Source organism: Triturus cristatus, chromosome 7, assembly GCF_964204655.1.
Source record: "Triturus cristatus chromosome 7, aTriCri1.1, whole genome shotgun sequence".
In the NCBI taxonomy this organism is placed as follows: domain Eukaryota; kingdom Metazoa; phylum Chordata; class Amphibia; order Caudata; family Salamandridae; genus Triturus; species Triturus cristatus.
Window position 1 is genome coordinate 1,493,668,968 of NC_140590.1, and position 26,418 is coordinate 1,493,695,385.

The 26,418-nt window shown below is 43.3% G+C and overlaps 1 protein-coding gene across 1 annotated transcript; it reads left to right on the forward strand.

The window, feature by feature from the left end:
- LOC146812247 (baculoviral IAP repeat-containing protein 7-B-like) lies at positions 1 to 25,914 on the forward strand. Its single transcript, XM_085619263.1, has 9 exons — positions 1 to 135; positions 1,614 to 2,374; positions 14,565 to 14,664; positions 17,999 to 18,080; positions 18,443 to 18,488; positions 22,293 to 22,550; positions 23,339 to 23,395; positions 24,832 to 25,039; positions 25,742 to 25,914. The coding sequence occupies exons 2-8, from the start codon at positions 1,777 to 1,779 to the stop codon at positions 25,029 to 25,031; spliced, it is 1,341 nt and encodes a 446-aa protein (XP_085475389.1). The 5' UTR covers positions 1 to 135; positions 1,614 to 1,776; the 3' UTR covers positions 25,032 to 25,039; positions 25,742 to 25,914.
- Positions 25,915 to 26,418: the final 504 nt, after the last annotated feature.

Below are 26,418 nucleotides of genomic sequence, written 5' to 3' on the forward strand. Positions count from 1 at the left end.
ACAAGGAATAGGCCTCACCTGGGACGAATTGGGGTTCTGTGGAACGGATAGTGATCAGGTGGGACTGGTAATTCATGTAAAAGGAAGTGGAGGTGAACCTGTGAGTTCATTCGTTTGGCGAGTTCTTGTTTGAGGGTAGGAGAACTAGTTTTGTTTCTTGGCGCTGCGGAGGATTTTTTTTCCTAAACGCTGCGAGGGCGTGCTTGCGTTTTATCTGCTTGTTTGATTTTGTGAAGTTGATTTTCCACTGCTTTTGTGCTTAATGTTTGCTTAACTCTTTTTTTGTGGCATGGCGCATAGTTTCTGGTTTAGTTTGCTCGTACCTAGTTATATTCGCGATTCATTTCTAATGCCTGGTAAAATATTAGTTTGTTAAATTGTAAAAAACAAACCTTGTACTACCAACGAGGGCCTGTCAACAAATTGTTATGTGTATGCCATATGACTGTGAAATTATCTACAGGTAACTAATCTGTGATTTAACTTTCTTTTCTGGTTTTCCTCTTCTGCATTTTCTCGCATAATGGTGTGTTTATATGTCTGTGCAGACACAATAATTATTGGCTAAAGAAATGTCTACAGTATAACATAAAATTGCTTGATTTATAAACTAAGGCGAGGGGCCCGAAGTTTCCTATAAGAGTTTGTCGTTGCCGAATACTGAGGCTGCCGTCTCGTGATTTCACCTGATGTACCTTTCACCATCTTGGAGGGAAATGGTTGTGGACTCGGGGTTAGGGCGGTGGGTCTCTAATCCTGGAACCGGGTTCGAGTCTCGGTAATGACGCTCACCATCCTGAGCAGATCACTTAATCTCCCCGTGCCTAACAACAATTAATGTGTCCTTGTGGAAGCAACTGGTGCTCATGTGATACCCGATACCTTTGGGTCAAGTTAGCACTATGTAACTCTCCAAGAGGGGGGGGGGGGGGGGAGAATCAGTTTTACTGACCTACCCTATCTAAATAGTACTAAAGATGACTTTGCATAGCAAGGCAGTGTTGAGAAACCAATATAAATGCTACCCAACCACCCGCCGACCCCAATGTTTGGGCTCGGGTGCCTCTGAATCTGCTGCACCATAGATGGGCTCGCCTCTGAACAGGTGAATGTATCTGTTGTGGGGTATGAATTTTGTGTGCTAAACTCACCACTACCCATGCTCCATCTGCCTTACATTACTTAACTGGCTCCGTATATAAACGCAGCACCGTTGCAGCCGGGCTGTCATGGGCCCCAGGGCAAACAAGGAAACGTGCCGGCCTCCTCTTTCGTCCCACACCAAAGTCTGGGCACTAAAATCCAGCAACTAGTACTGGGATGCAAAGGACAGGTGCCGGTGCACCTCCTGCATTAGCGTGCACCCCTCCCTTAATGTAACATGGATGTTCTCCACCACAGGGTCCACGATTGAGTTAATGTGTTCTGTGAGGTTTAGTCCTGATATTTGGACTTAAAGTCGGTTGTTTTATTAATGACTTTGGTATCGCCCTCCTGCCCTCGCCTCTTGCTCCTTGTGGTCCCGCCGATTTACGGGTCTATTGCTCTATTAATACTTGTCAACCTCCTTCTAGAATTTGTTAATATAACCTATATCTTTGTTTTTATTTTAGGACCTGTGTATATTCTCACTGTTGGAACCAACCGAGAGACTAAATCGGCCTCTTTGGATAATTCACTGGGCACTGCCACAACCCCGCCATTGGTGTGAAGGAATCCTGCCTGGCATCCCAAAGCTTGAGGCGCCCCTGCTTTCTCGTATAGAGCCTAAGCGGTATGAGTAACTACGCCCACTGTCGGCCAGATGCCCCTCGTGGTGCCAGGCGTCGCTCCTCCAGCTCAATCGAATCCGAAGGTTTCCTCTCTGTGCTGGAGCACATTGGGAAGACCTACGAGAACCTGCAAGCTGGCGCGAGGAACAAAGACTGCACGCGAGAGAAGATGAAGCGCGAGCTCAACAGACTGAGGTCCTTCGAAGGGTGGCCGTCCGCTTCTCAGGCGTTTCGCGCAGAGCTGGCCTGCGCTGGCTTATTTTACGTGGGGCCCAAGGACCGGGTCCAGTGCTTCTCCTGTGGGGCCATTCTGAAGTGTAGGGTCTTTCGGGCAAGTGCCATGCAGGAGCATCGGAAGTGCATCCCGTACTGCAACTTTGTCATGGGCAGGGAAGTGGGCAACATACCCAAGCAGCAGCCAGTGGGTCTAAGTCCAGACTGGAGGGATGGCTCTCAGGGTATGAGCCCAGAGGCCTCCAAATTAAAGAAGGCAGCGCGTCCAGACATGGCACGCGAATGGAAGCGGGAGTACTCTTTCAGCGGCTGGCCAATGGACCAGGTGCTGCCGAGTGAACTCGCCCGGGCTGGCTTTTATTATGTTGGTGAGTGAAGATACTGCGGAGACCATGTCTTAAGCATGGTGTCTGCCAGTTTTTTTATGCTAGAGTTGAATTGATGTGCTATTTACTTCAAGGTGGCTACACAACTGTTAGTGCTGCGGTTTCATTGCATGCAACGTGAAGAGGGGCTAGAGCAGTCCCCCTCCTATGACCTAGAGTCACCACTTAGCCTACATCCTTGCTTCCTGCTCTTAAAAAAACCCTTTAAAACAACTGGATAAATAAATTTACCCAGGGATTTAAGTGGGATGAAATAGGGAGGGGGGGTGGTCTCTCAAAGGGGCATGGCCAATGTAATTGAGGGCATGGCTTAAAAACGCTTAAGCTAAAAATCTGTGCTTGGCATAGTGTTCCGCCCTACTTGTATTTTGCTGTTTGTCATTGCATCCAGATATATCACACAGGTAACATCATACCTACAAGTCAGGACTATTGGCTTTGTCAATGGTTTTTAGCTTCATAAGATAAATAAGCAGTAACTATGGCTTGTATATAATAGTGAAAACTTCCACTTAAAGCTCTGGTGACACCACCACAACGTTGCTGCTCCTGAGTTTCAGAAAGAGAAGGGGAAAATCCAGAGCGAAAATAACTTTTAAAATATTTCCCTTCCCTACAACTCACCTGGCATGATGTCATACCATAACTTCTCCACTAGTGAGAAGTGAGCATTGTGAACACACTCACACGATTAGCATGCTGTCACTGCAGTCCAGAAAGAAACGGACCGCCTGTGCCATGGCACAAAATAGACTGGTTAAGAGGCCCCCTTTAAATAACTGACCGGCTCACTTAAAGCCCTGAATTTACCAATACTTAAGTGCAAACCCAGTCCGGCTTGGTTAAGGTTAGATCCAACTTATCAAGACGCTCACTTGGAATGATGTAATCCCTGCAGATCTGTCCTAATGCATCCAGAGATAATGCACAACACCTGATGACAAAGTAAATTTCAGTAAAAAATACTCTATGTACATCTCAAAACGAACTTTGTTCGATTTTAAACATTAAAATCATAAAAGCAGGCATATAAAAACATTTCATTTTATATTTAAAAATCGTTAAAACAGAGTAAATACAAATTCCTTAAGATTCTTAAATTCACTTAAACAATAGTTTCTATTGCGTCCAAAGAGCCAGCGAAATTTGTATCATACCTAGTGTATCCCATCTCGCAACCGAATCCTTCTGACATGTTTTACATCTGACAATTAAATGCTTAAAAATTTCATAGTCCTGAGTAAACTTTTTAAGAAGCCAAACATGGATATAATGGATTAAGTTTCCCAACATCTGTAAATACAAAAAAGCGGGGCGACCTGGTCTGTACATATGATCTAAACCCTTCATACTAACAAAAGACCATATTTTACATGGCAATATACAGTACGAAATTACGTGTCCCTACAAAGTAGAAAGATGACACCTTTTAGAAAAATGAGAAGTGTTGCACTTTTACCCTACGTTTTTTATTTCTCTATTTGCATGCAACAGCACCAATGTTCTCTGGACCGGAGTCAAGGGGCACATTTATTTTTGTAATACACTATCTCAGCCCTCTGTCGACTGGAGGATTTTTCTCCTCTTCCCCCCCCCCCCCCCCCCCCCCCCCACAACTTAGTTTTGTCACCGGCACTCTGTCTTCACAATGCCATCTCATCTTCCTCATACCTTGTTTTGTCTGCTGGTTCTTCATGACCATATTACTGCATATCCAAACTTCTTGAATTATGTCCTTTCCTCCTGTCCAAACATAAAGAGGAAAATCTTGAAGCAGGCATCCTTCCCTGCCCATCCTAAAAAGGATACTTGCATGCAGCCGCATTAGGAGCTGTATGGTGAGTCCACAAGAACTTGTAAAGCGGACTTCACTTATCTCCTTTCTCTCTTTCGCCTACTACCTGTGATCATGAGATTTATCTTGACAACCAAACCAGTGTCCTGTGGGGTATACCCATGCATATATTTTTTTTTTTTCTTCTTTTTATCACTAATTTCTTCAGAAAACAAATTGGCACTCCATCGGTGCTAATGGCATTAGGCATCCGTTTTCTATTTTCTTCCTTGATTAAAAACGCCTGTTACCATAGTGACGGTCCCAAGATTCCTAATTTCTACCCACACCCATATGGAACAGAAACAATTCAACACATCTGCTGTTTGTTAGCTGGAAACAAATATAAATACTTCTTGACAACTAATTTTTTCCAAAAGACTACCATGTCCTGGCTGGTGACCAAGGTGCCACAATCATTCTTTTAGATTTGTCAGCAGTGGCTTCACTCCCAAATCCGTTCTTCTAACTGGGTGTTCACCTTGGACCTATATTCCTTTCCGAATGTCACACATTTGGCAGACTTGGAGGAATTTGTTTCCCCCAATTCAGCAGGAGTCCTCTTCCCACCTCAAATAGTCTTTACACTATTTTGCTCACTCCCAAATTCTCTCCATCCAACAATGTATTGTGTAGACAACGTTGTGCCACTTTACCCTTTACTTGATCTCTTGCTAGTGCTGTACTCCACTTATTTTGCTTATGTCAGTCGGCCTAACTCACAAAACTTCTTCACCCTAATTCCCTTCATTTACCACAGATGGCATAGAGCAACCATCTGCAACTTTATCGTTCAGTCCTGCCGCTTACTGCACCATAATCCTATTCCTTGTCCCTTCTGTCCATCTGGAAATCCTGGGCAGAAACCTTGGGAGTACAATTGTGTTAAGGGTTTGTGGTACAATTTAACAGAATAGGCTAAGACCACAAAATTGAACTGAATGTTGAACTCCCCAACTGCATGTAAGTGATTATATGAAGAGTTCACCTTGTAACAACCACTGATCAGTATGTTACAAGACTACACCTAGCCTTTTTAGACTTTCAATCAGCGTTGTTTTTAATCCTAACCTACTAAAGGTTGTGGCAGTAACAATATTCATGAATCTCCAAGCTATTCTGAATCTTTTGTCCATTCAAACCCAATCCCTTTCTTTTTAAAGCTGTATAACTGGTTAACAAGTGCAGAATTCCCACAATCCTTGGTAATACTCAGCAAGGCCCCAGAATGACTAGTTTAATTTTGGGCACTGGCATCCAGACGCTGCTTGAACCTAGTTTTATACCTTCTCTTGTGGTATGGCCTAAATCCATAGACCCCATGCTGAATATGCATTTGTCTGCTTTAGTTGTCGAGCCACAATTGCTGGTCCCCTTTAAAGCCTCACTATTACTGCATCCTGTCCCTAAATGGTGTCACAATAGACTGTTTGTTCAGAACGTAATGAATTATTTTCGGCAAGACTTAATCTGTCTAAAACATGGTCACTGATCAAGCTAAAATGAACAGCACTCAAAGAAATCCTAACACCTTAAGAGGTGTATGAACAAACCAAAGTGTTTGTGCTTTCCTCAAGCATCCCCTATTGTAGGCAGATGTCGACTTCATGCTAAAGGCGCTTGATCAGCATTGCCAAAGTTACTGAAATCCAGACGGTCTGTACAACACAAATATTCTGCTGAGGTTGTGTAGATCTGCTCAAGTTAAACTGCCTTGGCTGTGTTATGGGCACAGACCTGCTCAATATCCACGCTTTTGTAGCGATTTCAACTCCTTCCCAACTGATCATTCATAAGACTGAACATTGTGTTTGCTTGTACAAACAATAATTTCAAGAACTACTTTGATTACAGTTGTCACACATGAAGCATTTTACTTTATCGGTCATTGCACAGTTTCTGATGCAATTTTGCATATATATATTGTTAGAATCTCCAAGATCCCTGGTTGGCTGAGGTAGGTACCGCAGGCCAAGCAGGGACCCGTGAGCCCCAACGTTGGGGAAAAGACGGGTTGCCTCCAGAGATGGCCCCTGCTCCACTCCCTTGGTAGCTTGGCACGAGCAGCCAGACTTGTCTTCAAGGTTTAATGTGTAGAATATTTGTAATTACACTCACAGCAATCCAATGATGAAATCACAAATAGACTCCACACGAGTTTCATAGCAAACAAGTATGTTTTATAAAAACGATATACGATGCAACCCGACAATACTAAACCAACATATGCTTCGGGGTAATGTTCCCCCATGGCCTATTGAGCTGAACTAACAAGCCTACGTAATCCTAATGTCGTAATATGCAGTTCAATAATCAATAGTCTGGTACTTCACAACATAAGAATAATGCACATCGTTATACGTTTATCTGGCGATTTGTACTGTCACTGTAATGCAATGCGTAAAGTAACAACCTGGTAAACTGTTATGCCCCCTTAATGCAACAAGTACGGTCCCCCTTCAGGTACTCTGGTGGGGAAAAAGCAATGCAACGTGTAATACAGTTATAGGACAATTCGTTATGCAACACTAATGCAATGTGTAATACGACAATCCGGTAGATCGTGTTGCAGGATTCAGACAAGGTGTACCACATCTATCAGGCAGTTTGCTATGCAAACCTAGTGCAATGCATAACTCACTGCAGAACAGAGAGGCAGAGTGTCTTCCTCCGAGCCCATGCCCCACCCCAGGAGTCTACACGCTACCTGGGGGCGTGAACCCACTCTCCTCACCTCGTCCAGTGACTTGGGCCTCCGATGCAATCTGACTTTCCGGGCAATGGGGAAAATCCCAGGCTGCACACTACACCCTCACTCAGTCACGACGAACAGGACCTCTGGGTGCATGCTAACCCAGACCACTCCTCACGAGGGTCTCCGGCTACGCATGACATGCACGAGCATCGCTGAGACACACTTGATCTCCCAGTGCCCCCAAACACAGGGCACCTCCAGCGAGGGTCTCGGGCTGCGAACAGCACACTCTCACAGCATTGCTGAGGCACACTCTCTTCTGGTGTGCACGATCATGGGCCAATCCACAAAGTCGCAGGCTGCCCCCAAGCACACGCACAGTGTCGCTGAGACTTTACTTGGCTCCTCGGTACACACGTTTACAGGACAATCCTCTCGAAGGACTCTGGTTAGGCAGAGCACATGCACACCGCGTTTTTGTCAATTTTGCAACTCCCATTGCCCAAGATCACAGGGCACAACTTGAGAAGGTCTCTGGCTAGACAGAGCACACGCACCCACGGCGTATCTGAGAGTCTTCTCTGGAAACTTTTGTGTTCCTGAGTTTCCAACTGGGAGCCAGCTCACCTCAGGCCCTTGGGGATAGTTACTTCAGGAAACAGCAAAGTTCTTCAAGCAGGGGGGATAGAGCACACAGCAAAGTCCCTACAGCCTTTCCTTGGTTTAAACCACAAACTGCAGGCCAGCCCCAGATCACACAGCAAGAGCAGTCCTATCCAACAGTCTATTCAGTTGTTTTTCCTTGGCAAAGGTTCCTCTTGATCCACGAAGTAGCTCCAGTCTTGTTCACACTTGATCAAGCCATTCTCCAAAGTTCAGGGGCTTCAGCTCACATAGTTATACTCCTCAATGGCTTTGAAGTCTGTGTTACAGGGGGCAATGACCCCTGCTCAAACCAGTTCTGGGTGACTCCCTACCAGTGACACCTTCTCCCTTTTTGATTAGTGGGGGTCTGGCTTCTCAATCACTCAGCAAGAGATGGGACAATTGTTTTATATCACCAGCCCAGTCCTCTTCACCTCTAGGCCTTCTCCTCCTCTTTAATCACAGGCTGACCTGCAACTGGTGTTTATCACCTCCTCCTCTTGGTCAAGACATTCTCCAGATCCTATCGCTTTCAAATGCAGTCCATCCACAACCAGGCAGAGCTGCACAGAAATGCTTAAAGCACAAAACCCAGCCACATCTAAAAGAGTGGCTTACAAACACACAATGCAAAAACCATCTTCATAAAAAAAAGTTATTGCAGGGTGAGTTCAGGCATAATAAACTTCACCTTTCCATCTTAAGCCTTTAGTAAGAAAGGCTGTTAAACACATTACCCAGCCTTTCCATTCTAGTCTAATGGGCAAGCTGGCCTTTCAGCAGCGAAAACGAAATGGGAGTGTTTCACTGCCAGGACATGGCACACACCATGGTACATGTCCCACCTTTCACATGCACTGCACCCTGTCCTAGAGGTACCCTAGACCTAACATAGGGGTGCCTGATGTGTATGGGAAGGGCAGGGTCTGGTAAGTGCATGCACTTACCAGAACACTGCAGTTTAGGAAACTGCGCACAGGCCCTGCAATGGCAGGCTTGAGTTCCCTTTCCAAGGCTACTTGAGTGCGTGGCACAATAAATGCTGCAGGCCCACCAGTAGCATTTGCATTACTAGCCCTGGCACACACAGTGCACTTTACTAGGGACTTTACTAGTAAAGCAAACATACCAATAATGGACAACCAAACGCCATTAAACTTTACACAAGCAACACTTGCACTTTGACACTGTTTAGCAGTGGCAAAGTGTCCAGAGCATCTAAGTTGGCAACACGTGTAAGAAAAAAGGTCTAGGGAAAAAGCAAAAAGTTTAGGGAACTTTAGTGTGTGTGTGTGTATGTTTTTGTGTATATATATATATATATATATATATATATATATATATATATATATATACTGAAAAAACCATTGGTTTCACACACGTTATAGTTAGGAATTAGCATTTAAAAAACCTTGCAAATTCACTTAAAAAAAACATAGGTTTCACACATGTTATAGTTAGGTGGATATTTCACTCGTAAAAAACCAATGAAATTCCCCCGTTATAGTTAGTTCAGATAACTATAACTCGTTTTTTTTTACGAGTGAAATATCCACCTAACTATAACGTGTGTGAAACCTATGGTTTTTTTCAGTGAATTTGTACGATTTTGTTAAATGCTAAGTCATGTATATATTTTTTCTATATATTTTACAATCTACGTATTAAAAATGTTTGGTTTTTTAATGGTTTTTCACCGTGCGCGCACCCCCGCGATTTTTTTGACAAAGGCTAGGGGGTCAGGAACTCTCTACCCTGCCCCCTTTTCACGTTCGCCACCTTCCTTTTTCACTCTCGCACTGAAAACAAAACGGCGGCCGACACTTCCTGATTTCGAACGTTGACTGACATGTAACCACCAATCAGAATTACGCTCGAGCGCGTTAGGGTGCGCGCACGGTGCGCGCCTATAGATATTTATGTGCTTTAACTGCAATTTTCTCAGGAACTACTGAACAGATTGACTCCATATATGCAAAAGGCACATCCCTGACCTGAGGACTACCTCTCTGCCAAATTTCAAGTAATTCTGTTCAGCCGTTCGGGCTGTACCTCCGAATAAAGGTCCTGTGGGAAAATGCATGGGGAAAACGTGTTTTGGGACCCCTTTTTTCTCGGCCCCCGCTGGACGAATCTCCCCCCCCCCCCCCCCCCCCCCCCCGAGACTTTCAGGCTAGGAGATGAGCGGAGTGCCCCATTAGTTTTGAAAATTTCGCGAAGATTCGTCAACCGGCACCAAAGTTATTCAAAATAGAATTTTGAGATTTCCTATGGAAACACGGTTCTAACTAGAACTATCTACTGGTGACTGCCAGTAGATATATAGAAACACAGGTTGCATTTTTCTTGAGGTGCTCTCGCTGGTCGGATTTGTTGCCACTCACAAGTCATGCAGATTCGAGGCATTCAGCTCCCCAAACTATATATATATATATATATTATACTTCGTTTTCGGAATAAACATCCAGCACTCCAGAGTTAAAGTTTTGGCACTCTGTCTTTTATTCTCCATGAACGAGGAAAAACCAACACGTTTCAGCAGACTCACGCTGCCTTGTTCACGATGTTTGTGCTCCATTTTTTTGTCAATAAAGTACCCAACATTTGGTAAGCAACGTCGAAGAGGGACTTGACACATTATATCGGTCTCTGCTCGGTACACTTCGGCCGCCATTTCTTAACATGTACATTTCTATTCCTTAACCATGTTTTTGTGTTGCACAGCTTATCCATTATCTTGTTTTCCCTTGCTATTCTCTCAGTCATATTCGAGAATATTATTTCTCTAAATATTATACAGAGAACGAGGGGAGAATAAAGTGCAAATGCAAACTAACAGTTGTATTTGGCAAGTGCCTTAATAAATTATCGTTTAAAGTGCTAGTGCTTATTGTGCAAATTACGCCGTAGGTCCGTATTCTAGTAAATACAAATAATTGATGTATGTAACTAGTTATTATACATCTACTATTAGTGCAAAGCCAACATCATTTTCTTATACATTCCATACCAGAATTGATTGATCGATATAATTTATCCTGATAAATTATATCATTAAAGTGCAAGTGCTTATATAAACTTAGGCAATTATTTGGATAAAGTGCATATTTGTTCCCTTCAATCCAATACACTTAGATAAAACATTGTTGCATATCCACACATTTGCGAATATTCGGACCAGCAAAATAAAAAAACATTGTTTTGCAGAGCAGTCGTTTTGTGTCAAATTCACCTCTATATTGACAAATTTTTACCATTAAACATAAAAGGGCAAAAAGAAAAACCATATCCTTAATGGTTAATCATGTGTGCAGTTTTCTATTCCCTATTCTTCAGGTTTCTCAAGACAGGTGTAGAGATCCTCATCCACATTTAACCCCTGTGGCTCTTTACAATTGAATTCTAGAATAAAGTATGTTTCCAATCTTCTCAATTCCTTCTCCCTATCTCCTCGGGACTTCAGCTATACAGGAGTTTTGTAAAAATATCGGGTTACTTTGGTGGTGGGTCTCAAAATGACGTGCTATGGGATATGTTCTGTCTTGGTTTACGATCGCCCTCCTGTGCTGTAAAATTCGTTTGAATACAGGGAGAGTTGTACTCCCTATATACATTTTTGGGCAGGGGCATCGTAACAAAAAACAACAAAGCTACACTTACAGGTCAAATAACTCTTAATAGTGATTGTTTTATTAAAAAATGTTTTTAGAACAGTGCAATTTACGCCATGTTGGCACGCTTTGCACTTTGGGCATTTTTAAAAACCTGGTTTTTGGTGTAACCAGGTGGGAGCTTGTCTTCTCACCTCCTGATACTCGCTCCTTACAACTAGATCTTTCAATGATTTTGATCTTTTATAGGTGATGTCAGGATGTTTCTTTATCCTAGAACCTAAAACGGGGTCATTTCTCACTAGATGCCAGTGTTTGTTTAGAATAGATCTTATTTCTTTGTTTCTCATTGAACGTTGTTATAAATCTGGAGTTGATAACCTTTTTATTCTTATCTTCTGTGTTTTCCTCTGTTTTGGTTCTTGATGGTTCAAATAGGATTTTCTGTCTATCTAAATTCCTTGCCTTGGAAGAAGCCCCCTTGATTACAGTCGGAATATCCTCTTTGGATGAATCTATAAGTCATCTTTCTCAATTTTGACACATTCATCCTGGTTGCTGCATGCTCTCCTAGCTCTGAAGAACTCTCCAAAGGGGATGCTCCTGATCAATGCAGATGGATGAGCACTCCCCGCATGGAGCACTGTTTCCGGCAGTAGCCTTGCGGAACACTGAAGTCTCCAACTTCCCCCTACAGGTTTCACCCGACTATCTAAAGTCTATAGTAACCCTACTGTGGTGGCCTACAAAATCTAGATTGATTAAATTTAAAATCAGGTCTTCGATGAATGATGCTATATCTGTCTCCGTGCCCTGCCACAGCACGAAGACATCATCGATAAATGTAACCCACAGTAGTATATGCTCCGACCAGTGTTCCAGCGGACTGTCTCTGAGCACCTGTTCCTCCCACCAGCCAAGATGTAAATTCGCATAACTGGGGGCGAAACAGGTGCCCATCGCAGTCCCTTGCTCCTGCTGGAAGAGTTCCTCATTGAACATGAAAATGTTTTTTGTTAGACACCTCCATTAGTTCTAAAATCATCTTGTTGTGTTCCAAGAGTCTAATTGGTCTTCTCTTTAAAAAGTATTCAGTTGCTCTTAAACAGTCGGTGTAGGCCTGGGCGGTAAATTCCGTTCGCGGAATTTGCGGAATTTGTGTAATTTCGCGTTCCGCGGAGAACGCGAAATTGCCCAAAAATCTGCGTTCCGCGACTTCGCGAAATTTTTTACTTGTTCGCGTTCTCAATATGCGTGTTCGCGAGATATTTCACCCCGAGCACGCAAACAGCGATCGCGAACAGGAAAAAAGTATCGCGGAATTTATGCGTGTTCGCGGAGATTTTTTACCGTTTCGCGGAGATTTGCGTAACGCGATTACGCAAATTCCGCCCACCCCTAAGTCGGTGTGTCTTATGCTGGTATATAGTGTTGCAAATAACACCATGGTCTCTGGACCCCATTTGACATCATAGATACACTTTAAAAAATCCGTTGAGTCTTTAATATATGAAGACAATGACTTCACAATTGGATTCAAAAAGTAATCTATGTAACGTGATGCATTTTCAAAAAGGCTCCCACAAGATGAAATAATCGGTCTCCCCGGTGGACTTGTGAGACTTTTGTGAACCTTGGGGAGCATATAGAACACGGGGATTGTTGGTTTCTCTGTCTTGATAAATTTATATTCATCCCAGCTTAATAAATCTCTATCCTTCCACTCATCCAATTTTATGAAGAATAACTTTCATTTTTTCATATTTATTCAGATGTAGCAATTAGTATTGTTTAATTGATGAAGGGCCTCCTTTTTTTTTTTTTTTGTGTATATATATTTTTTTTCTTTGCTTCATGACCAGACAGCGCATGTTTTTTACACACTATTCAGTCAACGATACCTGCAACCCTGCTGATTATGGTTATTTGATAGTATTTTTTTCTAAATTTTTTATTTAGGTCTACTAGTGCAGCAAAGCAATTCATTCCTAATGAGGAAAATAATATCACACATGAGTTTGGTGAATCGACCAATTAGTCAAATGGGCCATAATTTGCCTTGTACCCTGGGAAAAAATGTCTCGAATACCGCACTTATTCTCAGTCCAATACACGCTTTAAGCATTCAGATTGTTATCTTGGAAATTGTGGGGTTCTCATTACACCCCCCCATGCTAATACAGGGTGATTTGGAGCTACACCCATCTACCTCTTTAAAGTGTGTAGTGGAACATTGTTTCCTTGGATGCAGTACTACTTTGGTCATGCCTGGGCAGCGCTTGCGCTGCTCTGTGAAGCATGCTTTAGTCGACTTAACGCACAGCCTACTCCACCCATATTTTTCAGTGGCTTGTCACTGTCCTCTGTAAATGGTGGATTCTGCTTTAATAGGCTTGTTAGTCCCTCCTAAGTACCATGTCTTCATTTGTAGTCTCCCACGAGTACTGGCCCTTCTACTTCTGTTACATGATAGGTCTTAAGTCTGTAAGCACTATTCCTAATGAGCTTCTTACATCAGGCACAGCATGCTTTCCTGCAACAGTGTGCCATGCGCACTTTTGCTTTACAAGCAGCCCGGCAAATGGCGGCTGCTTCTTTGAAATGAAATGGGTCTTGGATTAACCAGAATTTTAGCTATTGGCATTGTAAATGACAATGGATTTTATTTGTCTAAAGATCAAAACAGATGAATAAAAGGCAATGTCATTTACAGTGACAATAGATGAAACTCTTGCAAATACGAGACCTATTGCATTTCTGAATGCTTGTTCCTAATGGCCGCTAAGCAACAGTGATCTACCAGCTTCAGATGGAAAACCCTGGGAGCTGGTTACGGCAACATACTTACTGCTTTTATCTTAAACACTATTTGATTAAACATATGAGGGTTGTCTAAGCTAATCTTTCAACACTGCACACCTTGGGACCAATGTAAAATCCTTATTTAAAGTACTTTCCATGGGTGCATTTCATTAAATGTGTAACACTTTTTTGATGCAATTCATTTGGTAAGAGGATAAAATTCCTATGAGAATCTTATCCTATATGCAATGATGCTCAACTGCAAATGTACAGCATACAGCTGCTGTATTGATGGGTCCCAAAATTGGTCCTATGTGCATTTATTATCTTATTTAGTTAAAAGTATCTACTTTGACATATCAAACTACTTCTATTTTTGAAAAATAGCAAAGGCCCTACCATGAATAGCGTATATTGTCCTTTGTCAGCCAATACTCCGAATTCTCTAAAGAACTTAGAGTGGGGGGTATTCTGCTTTAAGACACTGCCAGTAATAAACATTTGTGTTTGGGGTTTTGTCGGCTGTTACCATGGGGTGGTTTGTGGCGAAACAGTTCCCTCTTTCACCAGCATTGTCTTCTGCAGGTTACGATGACCGCGTAAGGTGTTTCTACTGCAGTACGGCGATTAGTAACTGGAAGGGGCACCATGACCCATGGAAGAGACATGCCCAATGTTTTCCCAGGTAAGTGAGCACAGCTGTGAGTGGAATGGCTGATCTTCAGCTTCTGATACTTGACACCCGGTGAAAAGAACAAAATATACCTACACACTGAACTCCTGCCTGTGGTCAGGGTGCGACTTGGCTCCTCTGAGGAGAGCAGGAGAGGGCATCAGGGTCAAAGGTACTAGAAATGGACCGAGGTGCATGGGGTATCTTTAGTACCTACTTACTATGATAAAGTGCTTGTACACTGGAATTGGTAGTAATGTTCCGCTGCTGCGATGTGCTGGAGCACTACCTATCAAGGGAAGGTCTGGTAATCATAGTGTGACCATTGTGGGTCCTTTAAAGCATCCGATGGGATGGAGGCCTGGTGAATAGAACAATGTTTGTTAATTGTGCAGTGCTTAAATGATCACAGAGCTTCTTTATGACACTTGTATAGCGCCAAGAGTTCATGTTAACCAGACTTAGTATATCGCTCGTTCAATAAGTTATTGGGTTAGGAGGAGGGCGGGCAGGGTGGGGATATGTTGTCAGGTTGATGGTAACTTTTAGATGAGGGAGAATTCCCACCCCCCTCCCCTCAACATTTTCAAGCAACCTTAGTGCACTGCTTAAATCTCCTCTGGACCTCTGCAGCATCTGCCCTGCCCACACCACCTCTCCACATGTACTCTCTGGCACCACTCTGTTCCTGAGGAGTTATAAGTCAAATGCTAGGGGCTGTTTGGGGAAACTGAGCTTTCTGTCTAGTTTATTACCTCTACCTACTGCTACCTCTTACCCTCTCTAAACCAGTGTCCTAAAAATATTTGAAGCACCAGGCAAGGAATCTCAATTGTTTTTGTTACCCAGTTAAAATGTACTATTGAATATTGCGAAATGGCAAACTTTAAAATGTGATCCATACAGGGGCCCACAAAAATGTTTTGCCTAGAGACCCCTGAAATCATTAAAATGGCATACCGAACTAGCAGTTTCTGGGTGTGGCAATTCATGAAGCCAGCTTACCAAATGAAACACGAGAGCTGCAGTACTGCCAAAAGCAAGCAGATGTATTCAAAAGGAGACCCCATCCATCCCTGCAAAAGTCCTCCAGTGCAACTTACACTGGACAATTCAAATGCACTATCACCTTGGTAGTGACCCACCAGGTGACCTAGTATTCCAAGATAACCAGCTTCCGCACTAGGTCTGAGATGCGGATGTAGCCTAGTAGGGTTCTTCTCCTCTAGGAGCAACAGCTTTTTTCTATTCCCCAACCCCCCTTCCTTTGCCCTGCCTAACATACCTGCCTCATTTGAGGGAGCTTGGATTCCTTGTTCCTTTAAACACCAGAGGCTCTGGGAGCAGAGTTCACACTCTTGGTGGTACTCGGTTGCTGCACATGGGTTCATCAAGGCACAAAGAGTGGGCTGCTGGGATAATGCGGTCCATGACTTTGCTACTGCAAGAAAATAACTGCATAACCCAACACCTCTGAACTCTGCTCTAGCGTATGTTTGCTTTTGTGTTTTTTTTTTTTTTTCTCTCTCCCCTCCCCACTTTTTCTTGCAGCAAAGTTTGCCTCTACTCTCTCTTACTGCATTCCTTTGCTTTGGCTTTCTTACTCCTATGCTTCCATTTCTCTCTTCTCCCCCCCCCCCCCCCCTCCCCCCTAATTGCTAGATTCTTAAGCCTCACTCCTCAACATATTATGCAGTTTGCTCTTTCCTCTTCAACATTCTCCCTTTTTGATCTGACTCACTTCTATTTTGCTCCATTTTAACTGTCTCATAATTTGATTTTATCTGTAGTTATAATTCCATTCGCTTCATCGTCCGGTTTCTCTTGGCTGGCATGACCAGTGCCGACCCCCTTTCTCTCCCCCCCCCCCCCCCCCTTCACACCATCATTGGCCTTTTAAGTTGCTTCTAGACTTATTAGCAGTTCTGCAGATGCTTGCTTGTATTGCAACATTTATATGGGGCTCGCGAACTCTGTGGGCAATGAAGGGCTTGCCTACACGGGCAGAATGCTATACCCTGTAGGCCAAGGTCTGTGGCTGCATGGCTGTGGCCATTTTCATGTCCTAGCAAGGGAACATGAGGGCATCATGCAGGCAAATCACATTCCACTGCCCTGGGTTGGCTTCCAAAATGCCGCCATAATGGAATGGCACAGCATTAGTTTTCTTTTGTGCCATTGCACCTGCTGCACTATAGATGGCAACACCTCTGCTTATTTAGCTATTTTATGGTGAGCCACGCTTGGTGAGTAAAGCTCATGGTTCGCAGGGGTGGTATTGTGAGTGGAAGTTAGACTTTGAGGTGGGGGGGGCATGTTTCCAGTCTGGATTTGCCCCTTGTTTGGGCAGGATTATAAGTTTATATTTGCAGATTCAAAAGTGGCTTAAGGTCTCTACTAGGATCCAGTCTTCTATAAAATTCTATCTTGTAATTAAATAGGAAAAACTGGCCCAGATTGCCTAATTTGTGAATAGTTTAGATGGCTCAAACGTTTGTTTTTCTTTTTGGTTTGCTGTTCAAAGGATTAAATTAAATTTTTCCAATATTTCAAGTTTTTATGTGAAAATACTGGTCATGATTCAGGTCTCCCTATTCATGCCCTTAATTCTTCTCTTCCCCCCCCCCCCCCCTCCATTCCAGATACTGATCAGATTTAATATTTTTCTAGTTTTAGAAACTAAAATGCCTGACACAAGTTGAGGTGGAAGTCATGGAGTCTGGTTGCAGCAAGTCACCTACTTGGAGTCCCAGAAGGTCCTATTGTGCATTATATGCAGTTTTCAATGGGCCTGTGACTGCCTGACTTATCTCTGGCTAATTGGCCTGCAGCTTATAGGGGATGGCTTCAGGAGCAGCCAGGGGACATTGGTTGGTCAGCTGTGGACAGGAAAGGGGGCTGATTGGCATTTTTTAAATTATGTACAATCAACCCTAAGTGAAGATGATCAGGACTAAATGCAGAGCATGGCTGAGGGTACGAGTCCTGGAAAGCTGTGGGATGGTTTGGAAATGCTGCTGGTGAGGAGAATCTGAACCTAAAGGGACTGGCTGGATTTCACACGGGTCAAAACATTCTAGGCTACAAGGGTGATAACCATCTGATCTTCTAGACGCCAGTTGTTGTTTCTTGTTGAGCCTCCATGAAAATGTATCCTGGTGTTCGTTGTGACTCTACTCCCACCAAAACACTTGTTGACCATTGACCATTATTCCCATTTTAAACCTTGTGAATTGCTACACTGATCAACTGCTAGTTGTCCATGCTTTTTGGAACCTATCCCATCAATGATGCAGCTTCTCTGTATGCGGATCCTTTTCTCAACCCGTTTCTGTCCACTCCCCAGGTGTGCGTTTCTGAAGCAACAAAAGGGACCGGATTTCATCCGTGCTGTCCAGGAGCAGTACTGTGAAGGTCCACAGTCTCCGGTAAGTTGCATACTGTGTGCAGCACAGGAATGAGCCTGATCCTGTGGAAGAGCATCCCTGTGAGAAGCGCTGCAAATGAAGGGTGAAAAATCTGCTGCTAAATTAAGTGCATAGTTGGATACTGCTGTAGCGGTTCCAATTAACTGATACACTAAATCAGACTGCTGTGTATCTAATCGCAGCTTGCGGGTAAGTGAACTGGTGAAGCTTATTTTTCTGCCAGTTGTTGCAAGTAACTATCCCTGTTTGGGGCTTTGGTGTCCATTATGAGCCACTCTAGAGCCTGTGAGGAATGTGTAGGAGGTAAAATGATAGTTGTAAAAGATTATAAATTAACTTTGAGCCAATCATATATTTTTCAGAAGGCTGATCAGCAGAGCACAGGAAGGAGCACCACACCACGCCAAGGTGAGTTGAGGATTAATGAGCAGTGGTGGTGTAAAGCTTGATGGTTATGCGGCTTACTTACTAAGGAGTCGATCATGAGCTCCTTCTGCCATAAAAAATAAGTGTATATTTCTAACTAGTTCTATCTTTTATTAAATTTCTGTGTTTTTTAGAGTTTGTGAATTTGATAGCTGTGATGCCTTTGCATTGTTTTTCTCAAATGTATAAGAACAAATGATGGACAGAATGCAGAACCATGTCATACATTCACCCCAGTACAGAGATCTAGGCCTAAATCCCTCCTTTTTAAAAAAAAAAAAAAAGATTTTTATTTTTCTTTTGTTGCTCCCATGCCATTCCAGTTTTAACCCAGCCATGTGCAAATCTGCCATGACCGTGCGCCCCATTGGAACAGTCCAGCCCGAACTGCCAGGCCTTAAGGCAGTGTCAAGACTGATTTGCATATGGCTGGGTCAGAACTGGGGTGGCGAAGAGTGCAAAAGAACAATGATGGATTAAACCTAGATCTGTGACTGAGGGTGAGTGTCTGAAACGTTTCAGCACTCCATCCTTCTCCTTGTGTTTGCTTTGTTCGCCCTAAATTGGCAGGGTATGCCCAGACGTGGGTCCCTTGCTTTCTTTGCCACTGGATTCAAGTTAGCCCGGCTGATCAGGGGTGTTTGTGTCATTGTTTTTCTCAAGCATATGAGCTACACAATTGGATGGTGCACCCTGAATTGTTGATATTTACACCATGTACAATAGCAGTCTGGTTAACTACGATGCAACTGGTTATATGTAGGTGCATGATTAATACAGAGTTGGTATGCCAGTAGAAATACTAAGATGAGTCTTTTAACTAGGAAGTTGGTGGATTGTCTTCGTGTCTGGCTCTTTTCAAGAAATGAAGAAAACCTTTGGTGTCTGAACTTTAAAAGTGGAGTGTGTAATCCTTGGTTCATATTACAATGAGCTTGTAAAAGGGTTCCCTCACACTTTCTTGCACGAAGGGCCTCATTTACAAAGATTTTGCGTAGGGCAGCCCTGCAAGTCTTCTGTCTTGAAGGCAGGAATGCACCATTTCTATGAGCTACAGTGCATTCCTGTCTTTTTAAGCCAGTGCACAATTTGCTGCCTAGCTCTAACATGGGCACCCTTGTTCTGCGTTGCTGGCAGGATGTTTTTGTACAGGAAGGGACACATTGCTGCACAATAACAATCCATGGAGGCCTTGTCCTCGTTCTTTGTGATGCATTCTGCAGCACAGGGAAAGAAAAAATAAAAATAAAATAAAACTAGAAAACATTTCTCCTCGTTAAGCCTCCTCTGTGGAAGTGTAAGGCTTTGGTGCTACCCCAGGTTTACGTGACTTTGTAAATATGGGGTGGCGTCAAAATCCATGGGTGTTTAGGAACACCCACTGCAATGCCCATGGAAAACCTCCTTGACACAGTAAGGCAAGCAGCGCTTTACTCTGAGGACATGCAGGGTGGCTTTGAATCTCATAGATGGGGTTGAGAGGCTTGCATCACCAGTGTGTCTAAAATGACCCTCTGGCGGTGCAGGTTTTTGGAAATAACATCCTAAATTTACAGACTTGTGTAGTTTTTTCTAATTCATGCAGTCTCACTAATTCTATTCTGACTAATTCATTATGAATTACTATGTCTTAGTGTGCCTCACACACTGTAACAATCAGTTACTTTGTCATTCGCCCTCACTCGCATTGATACTTGCACATTCTCTTACTGTCACTTATTCTCACTCCGTAACTCCTTCATAGACTCTCCCTTTAACTCTCACCTAGTCACAGTGACCTGCTCAGTGCTGGAATGGCGCAGGCACCTTCATGCACCTGTGTCAGCAATCCATGTCAGCTTTGTTTGTTGCAGGACCCAAAGCGACTCTGCATTTTATTTTCAGTGAACCTGGAGTGACCTAATATTCACTCTCCATACAATAAAAATGGACCACAAAGCACGGAGGGTGTACTGTAGCTGTGGAGCCCATAAAGGAGGCACCACTGGTCCAGGGACTCAATCCATCAAACCGATCCTTCAACTTATCCACCCCTTCATCCGTCCTTCCTTTCACTTATCTGTTCTCCTTTTTGTTCAGTCTATCCATCCTTTCCCTCATCCTCTCTGGCTTATCCATCGTTCCATCCACTCATGCATACATCTATTTATTCTTTCACTCACTATGTATTCACTCTTCCCTCCAGACATCCATCTACCCTGCATTTTCACTCCTCCATAATTTCACCCCATCCATTCATCCACTCATACATATTTCCACCCTAGTTCATTATGAGCCTTTGTCTGCCAAGCTGCTGACAGACTAGGCCCATCAAGAACCCCACTCCCTCTATAGCTGTTAAAGCAGGGTGGTGGTGGTGCTCCTTATGCAGTAGCTAAACTGCGCACTTAACTCTTAGTCCACTAGTTTAATTGTTGTCCAAGGCTGGCTCCTCTTTCTTGGGCCTCTACAGTTAATATTTGAGCACTGTGTGTGCTCAGCTCCATAATACTTTCAAAGTGAAACCAAATTCAGTACTAATCATGCCAGGAGAGCAGCCCCCCTACGTTCCTGTGATAATCAACAATGTTGCCACCCCCTCCCTCATTGTCCTCAATGGCCTGTCCCACCTCTAGCTATTGAAGTGCATGGAGTTTTGCAACTCCTCCCACGGCCACTGTTTATGTGCCCCAATAGCAACTAGACCCATGGTATTCTAATCCAACACTCCCGCAGGAGAACTTGTCTGGTAATTCAAATTTCTTGAAGCACCCTTGGCTTTGTATGGACTACTGACTTCTTGTTTTTCCTGAACTCTAGGAAAGACCTGAGCACTCAAGCCATGGTAACTAACAGCTATTTATTGATCTCGGAGTATTTCAGTTGGCACCAAAGGTTTCACCCAAATTGTGCCAGTTTAACTTCAGAAGTTCTCACTCGTTGACCACCCCCTTTCTTCCCCTCCAAGATGCAGGCTTATTCGTTTTGTAGGAGCCATCTGATCTCCTTTGAATTACAGATGGTGACCGTAAAGGCAGGGGTTGGAGTGCTTTAAGAAAAGGTGAGGGTAAGCTAATTCCATTAATTGGCATCCATGACTGGTGCAGAGTCCACAGAGCTAGTACAAGGTCCACTTGCAGGTGTCAAAGCTAGCACTGTAGGTACAGGGCAAAACTGGCTTTTAAAAAATAAATAAATTGAAGAGCACTACAAACTGATCCTTGTGGGGTGGTATGCCCATCTACCGCTATGTACCCTCAGTGCAGAAATTGCTCCAGTCGAGACAACTATGCACATGGTGGTCTGATTGGTAGGAAAGTGCTTAGAAATTCTGCTCGAGGTGGACTCTAATCCAATGGATTCTAGCTTTCCCACTGACTACCTTAAATGGCTGGATCATTATCCCCTGTGACAACACTTCCATTTACATTCCCCCCCCCCCGTGCCTAAATATGCTCCACCATTGCAGGGGCTCTAGTATGGCTTTAAGTTGAGAATGAGGGACCACACCAGTTTTAATTGAGAAAGATGGTGGCACTGTCGCACTTCTGGTTAATCCAAAGGACCGCAGCATCTTCAAAGACTGGCTCTTAAGAGAGCATAGTCTTCGTGTTGGTGGTTGGGAAGAAGGCAAAAGAACCATGCTTTCAATCTTGTGACTTGCAAATGTTTTTCCCTCCAGCCTATCACCATTTGGATCTTCAGTAAGCTTTCACTAGAGTAATCTATGCCTCCTTGCAGTTTTTTAGAAGAAAATATTAATCACAAATGTGAATGTGCTACGTTTTTGGTTTGGATCATTTCTAGGGCTTGGCTCTTCAACTGCTCAGCCTCCTGCTTGTGCTCCTTCATCTCCATCTCTTGTCACTCAACCGTGGGTGGACCATCATCTGACCTCGCCGCTGATGCAGGCTGTCATCGCGGGCCACTTCAAGCAGACCACGCAACAGATTCTCCAAAGTGCATTAATGGAGGATGTGAAACCCTGGGGTTCCTTCCCATCTCTTATCTTGCCCAGTGACCAAGAGATCCTGGACTTTGACATGGACAATGCACCTAGTGAAGGTAAAGTTGTCGTCCTCCATCTCCTGCATGGTATCACATCTCGCTTTCCACATTCAAAAGTTTGGGTTTAAAGGAGTTACTTTCTCAATACAAATACTTTGCGTCATCTGCTTTGGTGAAACTGTTTTAAACAGTCTGTATTTATAGGTTGTTGAGTACTGGTGCAGTTGCACTGGCTAGTTATAGCTACAGTTCTTTAATTCAGGTCACCTTTAAATGCCCCTTTGGAAAAATGCATTCAAGAGCAAATGTGTGTGTTCTGTATTCTAGCATATCTTCAGTTCTTTCTGCAAGTTCATTCACTTGTTCAGGGATAAACCTTCAGCATTTTAAGATATTCATCCTACATGGTCGACTGGTGAGGTGGGTGTGCTTGGAGGGAGTTTCAGGTCCAAGTATGATCTGTTTTAACGATGTTTGACAGTAGGTTACACAACAAAATCCTCCTTGTAAGAAGTTTGGGTTCTGAAAGGATTCAAACATGTCCCATGTACTCGGCACACCCCACTAGAGCATGTTGCTTCTTCTGGTTCTTTGTTTATACTATGGTATGTCTAAAAGATCAGTTGTGTCTTGTCCTCCAGGATGGAGCAGCACTGATCTACCTTACTTTATTCTGATTGCAGTTATTCCGTTAGCAAAGCCTGTATTTGAGCATGCTGGTGAAGTATTTGTAAGGGGTCTGTTGGATGTAGTGCATAGAGGGAGGTTGAGTGGTAACGTTGATTTTCAGGCTGGATTTAAATCCTGGCAGATTCAAGACCTTCTTTTGTTTGTCCTTTCTCCAGAACCAGTCTCTCTCAACCCCAGCGCAGTAGGGGCTTCTGCCAAATTGGAGGCTGCAGGTAAAAAAAAATTGTGAAGGGGAGGTTGTGGTAACAAAATAATGGGTTTTAGGCTGCATTTATTCGTCATGCAAATCAGCAGAAGCGGCATACCAGCCAGAGGTGCTGGCTTTGGAACTGGGGACACCGGTTTGAGTCTCGGTGTCTACTCAACATCCTGTTTCTGGGCAAATCGCTTAATATCCCCATGCCTAACAAAAATGAATGTGTCCATGTGTAATGTAACGGGTGCTTAGATACAGTGCTCCAATACGTTCAGGTTGAGTTTGAGCTATATAAAACTGCAAAGAGTCAGCCATGTTTTCTACACTGCAACTTTCCAATCTGTTCACATGTCCCTTTCCCTCATCAAATTTAATCCTACCCTATCCTGTCCTAAAGCTTTATGTACCAGACCCCAACTTGTGGGATTTTACTTTCCCTTAGTGTTTCTTATGACCAATGGCAGAGTAGAACATTTTAGTATTGCATCTCTTAAGGTGGAGGGGGGGATTGTACAAATAAGCAAATCCTCACAAAATGGGAAACGATAAGCTAAGTCTAATCTTTAAGGAGGTGAGTCCAAGCGGATCCTGACTTACAGCTACGAGATGTCAGAGTTGGAGCGCAATATTTTAATACACTTGCGGGTAGGTTGCAGAATTAAAATACATTTCATAATTTTGCAGAGTGGCTCCAATGATTATATTTTCTTTAATCTAGGTCCCAGGTTCAGGTCCCAAGCTATAAGAGGAATGGGTTTGGTCCTGGGATTGGGTGTAGTGTGCAATCCTCGATGGCCTTGCATATTTTACTGACAGCCTCAAAGTCTGGTTCATGAGCACCCGACTGCAGAATTAATAGCACAAGTACTAATTAAATGAGGCATAACTGAAATGGACTATGGTCAACTGGGAACTGCACTGGGGTTGGATAGATGGAAGTAGCATAGTGGATTTGAAACCATTGTTCTTTCAACTTGCCAGAGTGATCTTGCCCATCCATTGAAGTGCTTCAAAGAAATAAACCTATGCTAGTTGGCACTACTTTATTGTTCAGCTCGTCATCATGACTATGATGGCAGAGTTCTGCCAATTAATGAGGTACCACCCTGTCAACCACTGAGTCGTCTTTCTTTTTTGATCCCGGTTCTGATCAACCAGGTCCCATAAATTGATTCTTAAAGTAAAGGGATTTCTCTTGCAGATTCTATGCACTGGACACCATTTTCTTGTATGTTACATTATCCCTTCCAGACGCAGTGCGCATATTACAATTGGGTTCGTCTGGTGTTCATTTTTTTTTTTTGTGGTGTTTTGTGGGTTTTTCTTTTCATAATCTGGATGTTTGACCACTACCCCATTTTGCTTTGGCATATTTGTTTGGTGATGGTTTGAAGAAAGGCCAAGGGGTTTGGAGTTTGAATTAAACAGTTTTTTTTTTTCTGAATTTTTTAGGACCACCGGCAACAGTACAGGACCAGTTGCGTCAGCTAAAGGAAGAGCGAGTGTGCAAGATATGCAGGGACAGCCAGGTTTCCCTTGTCTTTGTTCCCTGTGGCCATCTTGTAGTGTGTATGGGGTGTGCCCCTGGATTAAAACGGTGCCCAATCTGCAGAGCCAGCATTGAGGACACTGTCCACACTTTCATGTCCTAGACCCATAGGTGAGTCTTGTGTCCGACAAGTTTCAAAGTTTGATAAAAAAAAATCTGGATAATGTACCTTGATGTCATTGCTCTGACCATGTTTGTGTTTAACGTGAGCAGGGATGCACAGCTCTGTAGTGGTATTCAGGGCTGGCTTAAGTGCTTGTGACACCCGGTTCAACAATTGTTTTGTTTTTAGCCCCCCTCCTAGACCTCCTCACTACCACCTGGTAAAGCACCCCTCGTGGCTCCATGACCCCTCCCTCACATCTTAAATACAGATCTGATCTTTGCCGTAAGCATAGTAACAATCTGCGCTTCTTTATAGTGAGTCAAAACTGCCTCTAGACAAAACTCTGATCTCTTTCTAGCAGGAACATTAATCACAAGTCACCTTGACACGTTAAATTACTGCCTCAAATCAGGATGCACAAGGAACTCCATCAAATGCTTTTAAATTCGCTAGTTGTTGCTAAGCACCTGCTCGCCCAGGCCCCCTTCCCCCCCCCCCCCCCCCAGGTCAGCGTCTCCCTTCAAGTCAGCTCTCTAAAGCCGGCCCTGGTGGTATTTATGCTTTTTTTCTGCTGGGAGAATGCTTTCTACAAGTGTTGGGGTGTAGAATGGCCAGCTGGGCAAGATTGTGCTTTCATGACGTCTACCTGGAGTTTTGGGTGGGCAAGTAAGTACTCCTACTGAATTTTCTGTCCTTTTGTCTTGTAGGTTCACACGCTATGGGACGCTCCTGACTGGTCTTAGACTAAAGTATAACATGTCCTTGCTTCTAGATGTGAATTCATTTTAAAATTTTATTGTTGAAATATATTTATTATATGGTAAAGTAATATATAATTAAGTTATACGTGTTGAATAATAAACTACTGTTGAAGTTATAAGTAGTTTCCATTGCGTTTTATTCAACATCCTGCATAAAATGACCGCTATATTCTGCAGTGATCATTTGTACCTGATGGTTTTGTGTTCAGTGCAGAGTCCTACTGTTGGCATTAGTCCTTGCATTGGAATATTTTATAAGATCTCATTTGCTACTTCTACTAGTCTGGGTGTGTGTGGGTTATTTTTTATTTTTTTCTTCCTCCCCTCCCTCCCAATGACACCCAGTGTGCATATCTCACCATTCTAGCATTGTGTGTTTTTTAAAAAAAAAAAAAAAAATTTTTTCTTCGTCCCCCTGTGGGTGGTGTATATAGTGAAAACTCGACCCGAAGGTATCGGAGCAATTTGCATGACCACCAGTCTCATTAGAGGCGGGCACATTCTGGTTCCTAGGAGAATCATGCAATGTACAATCATTCAGAAATTCTAGCTTTCAGTAATTACATCTAGTATGCAAAAAGCAACATGTTATCGTAAATATTTCTGCTAACTTTGTGAATTCA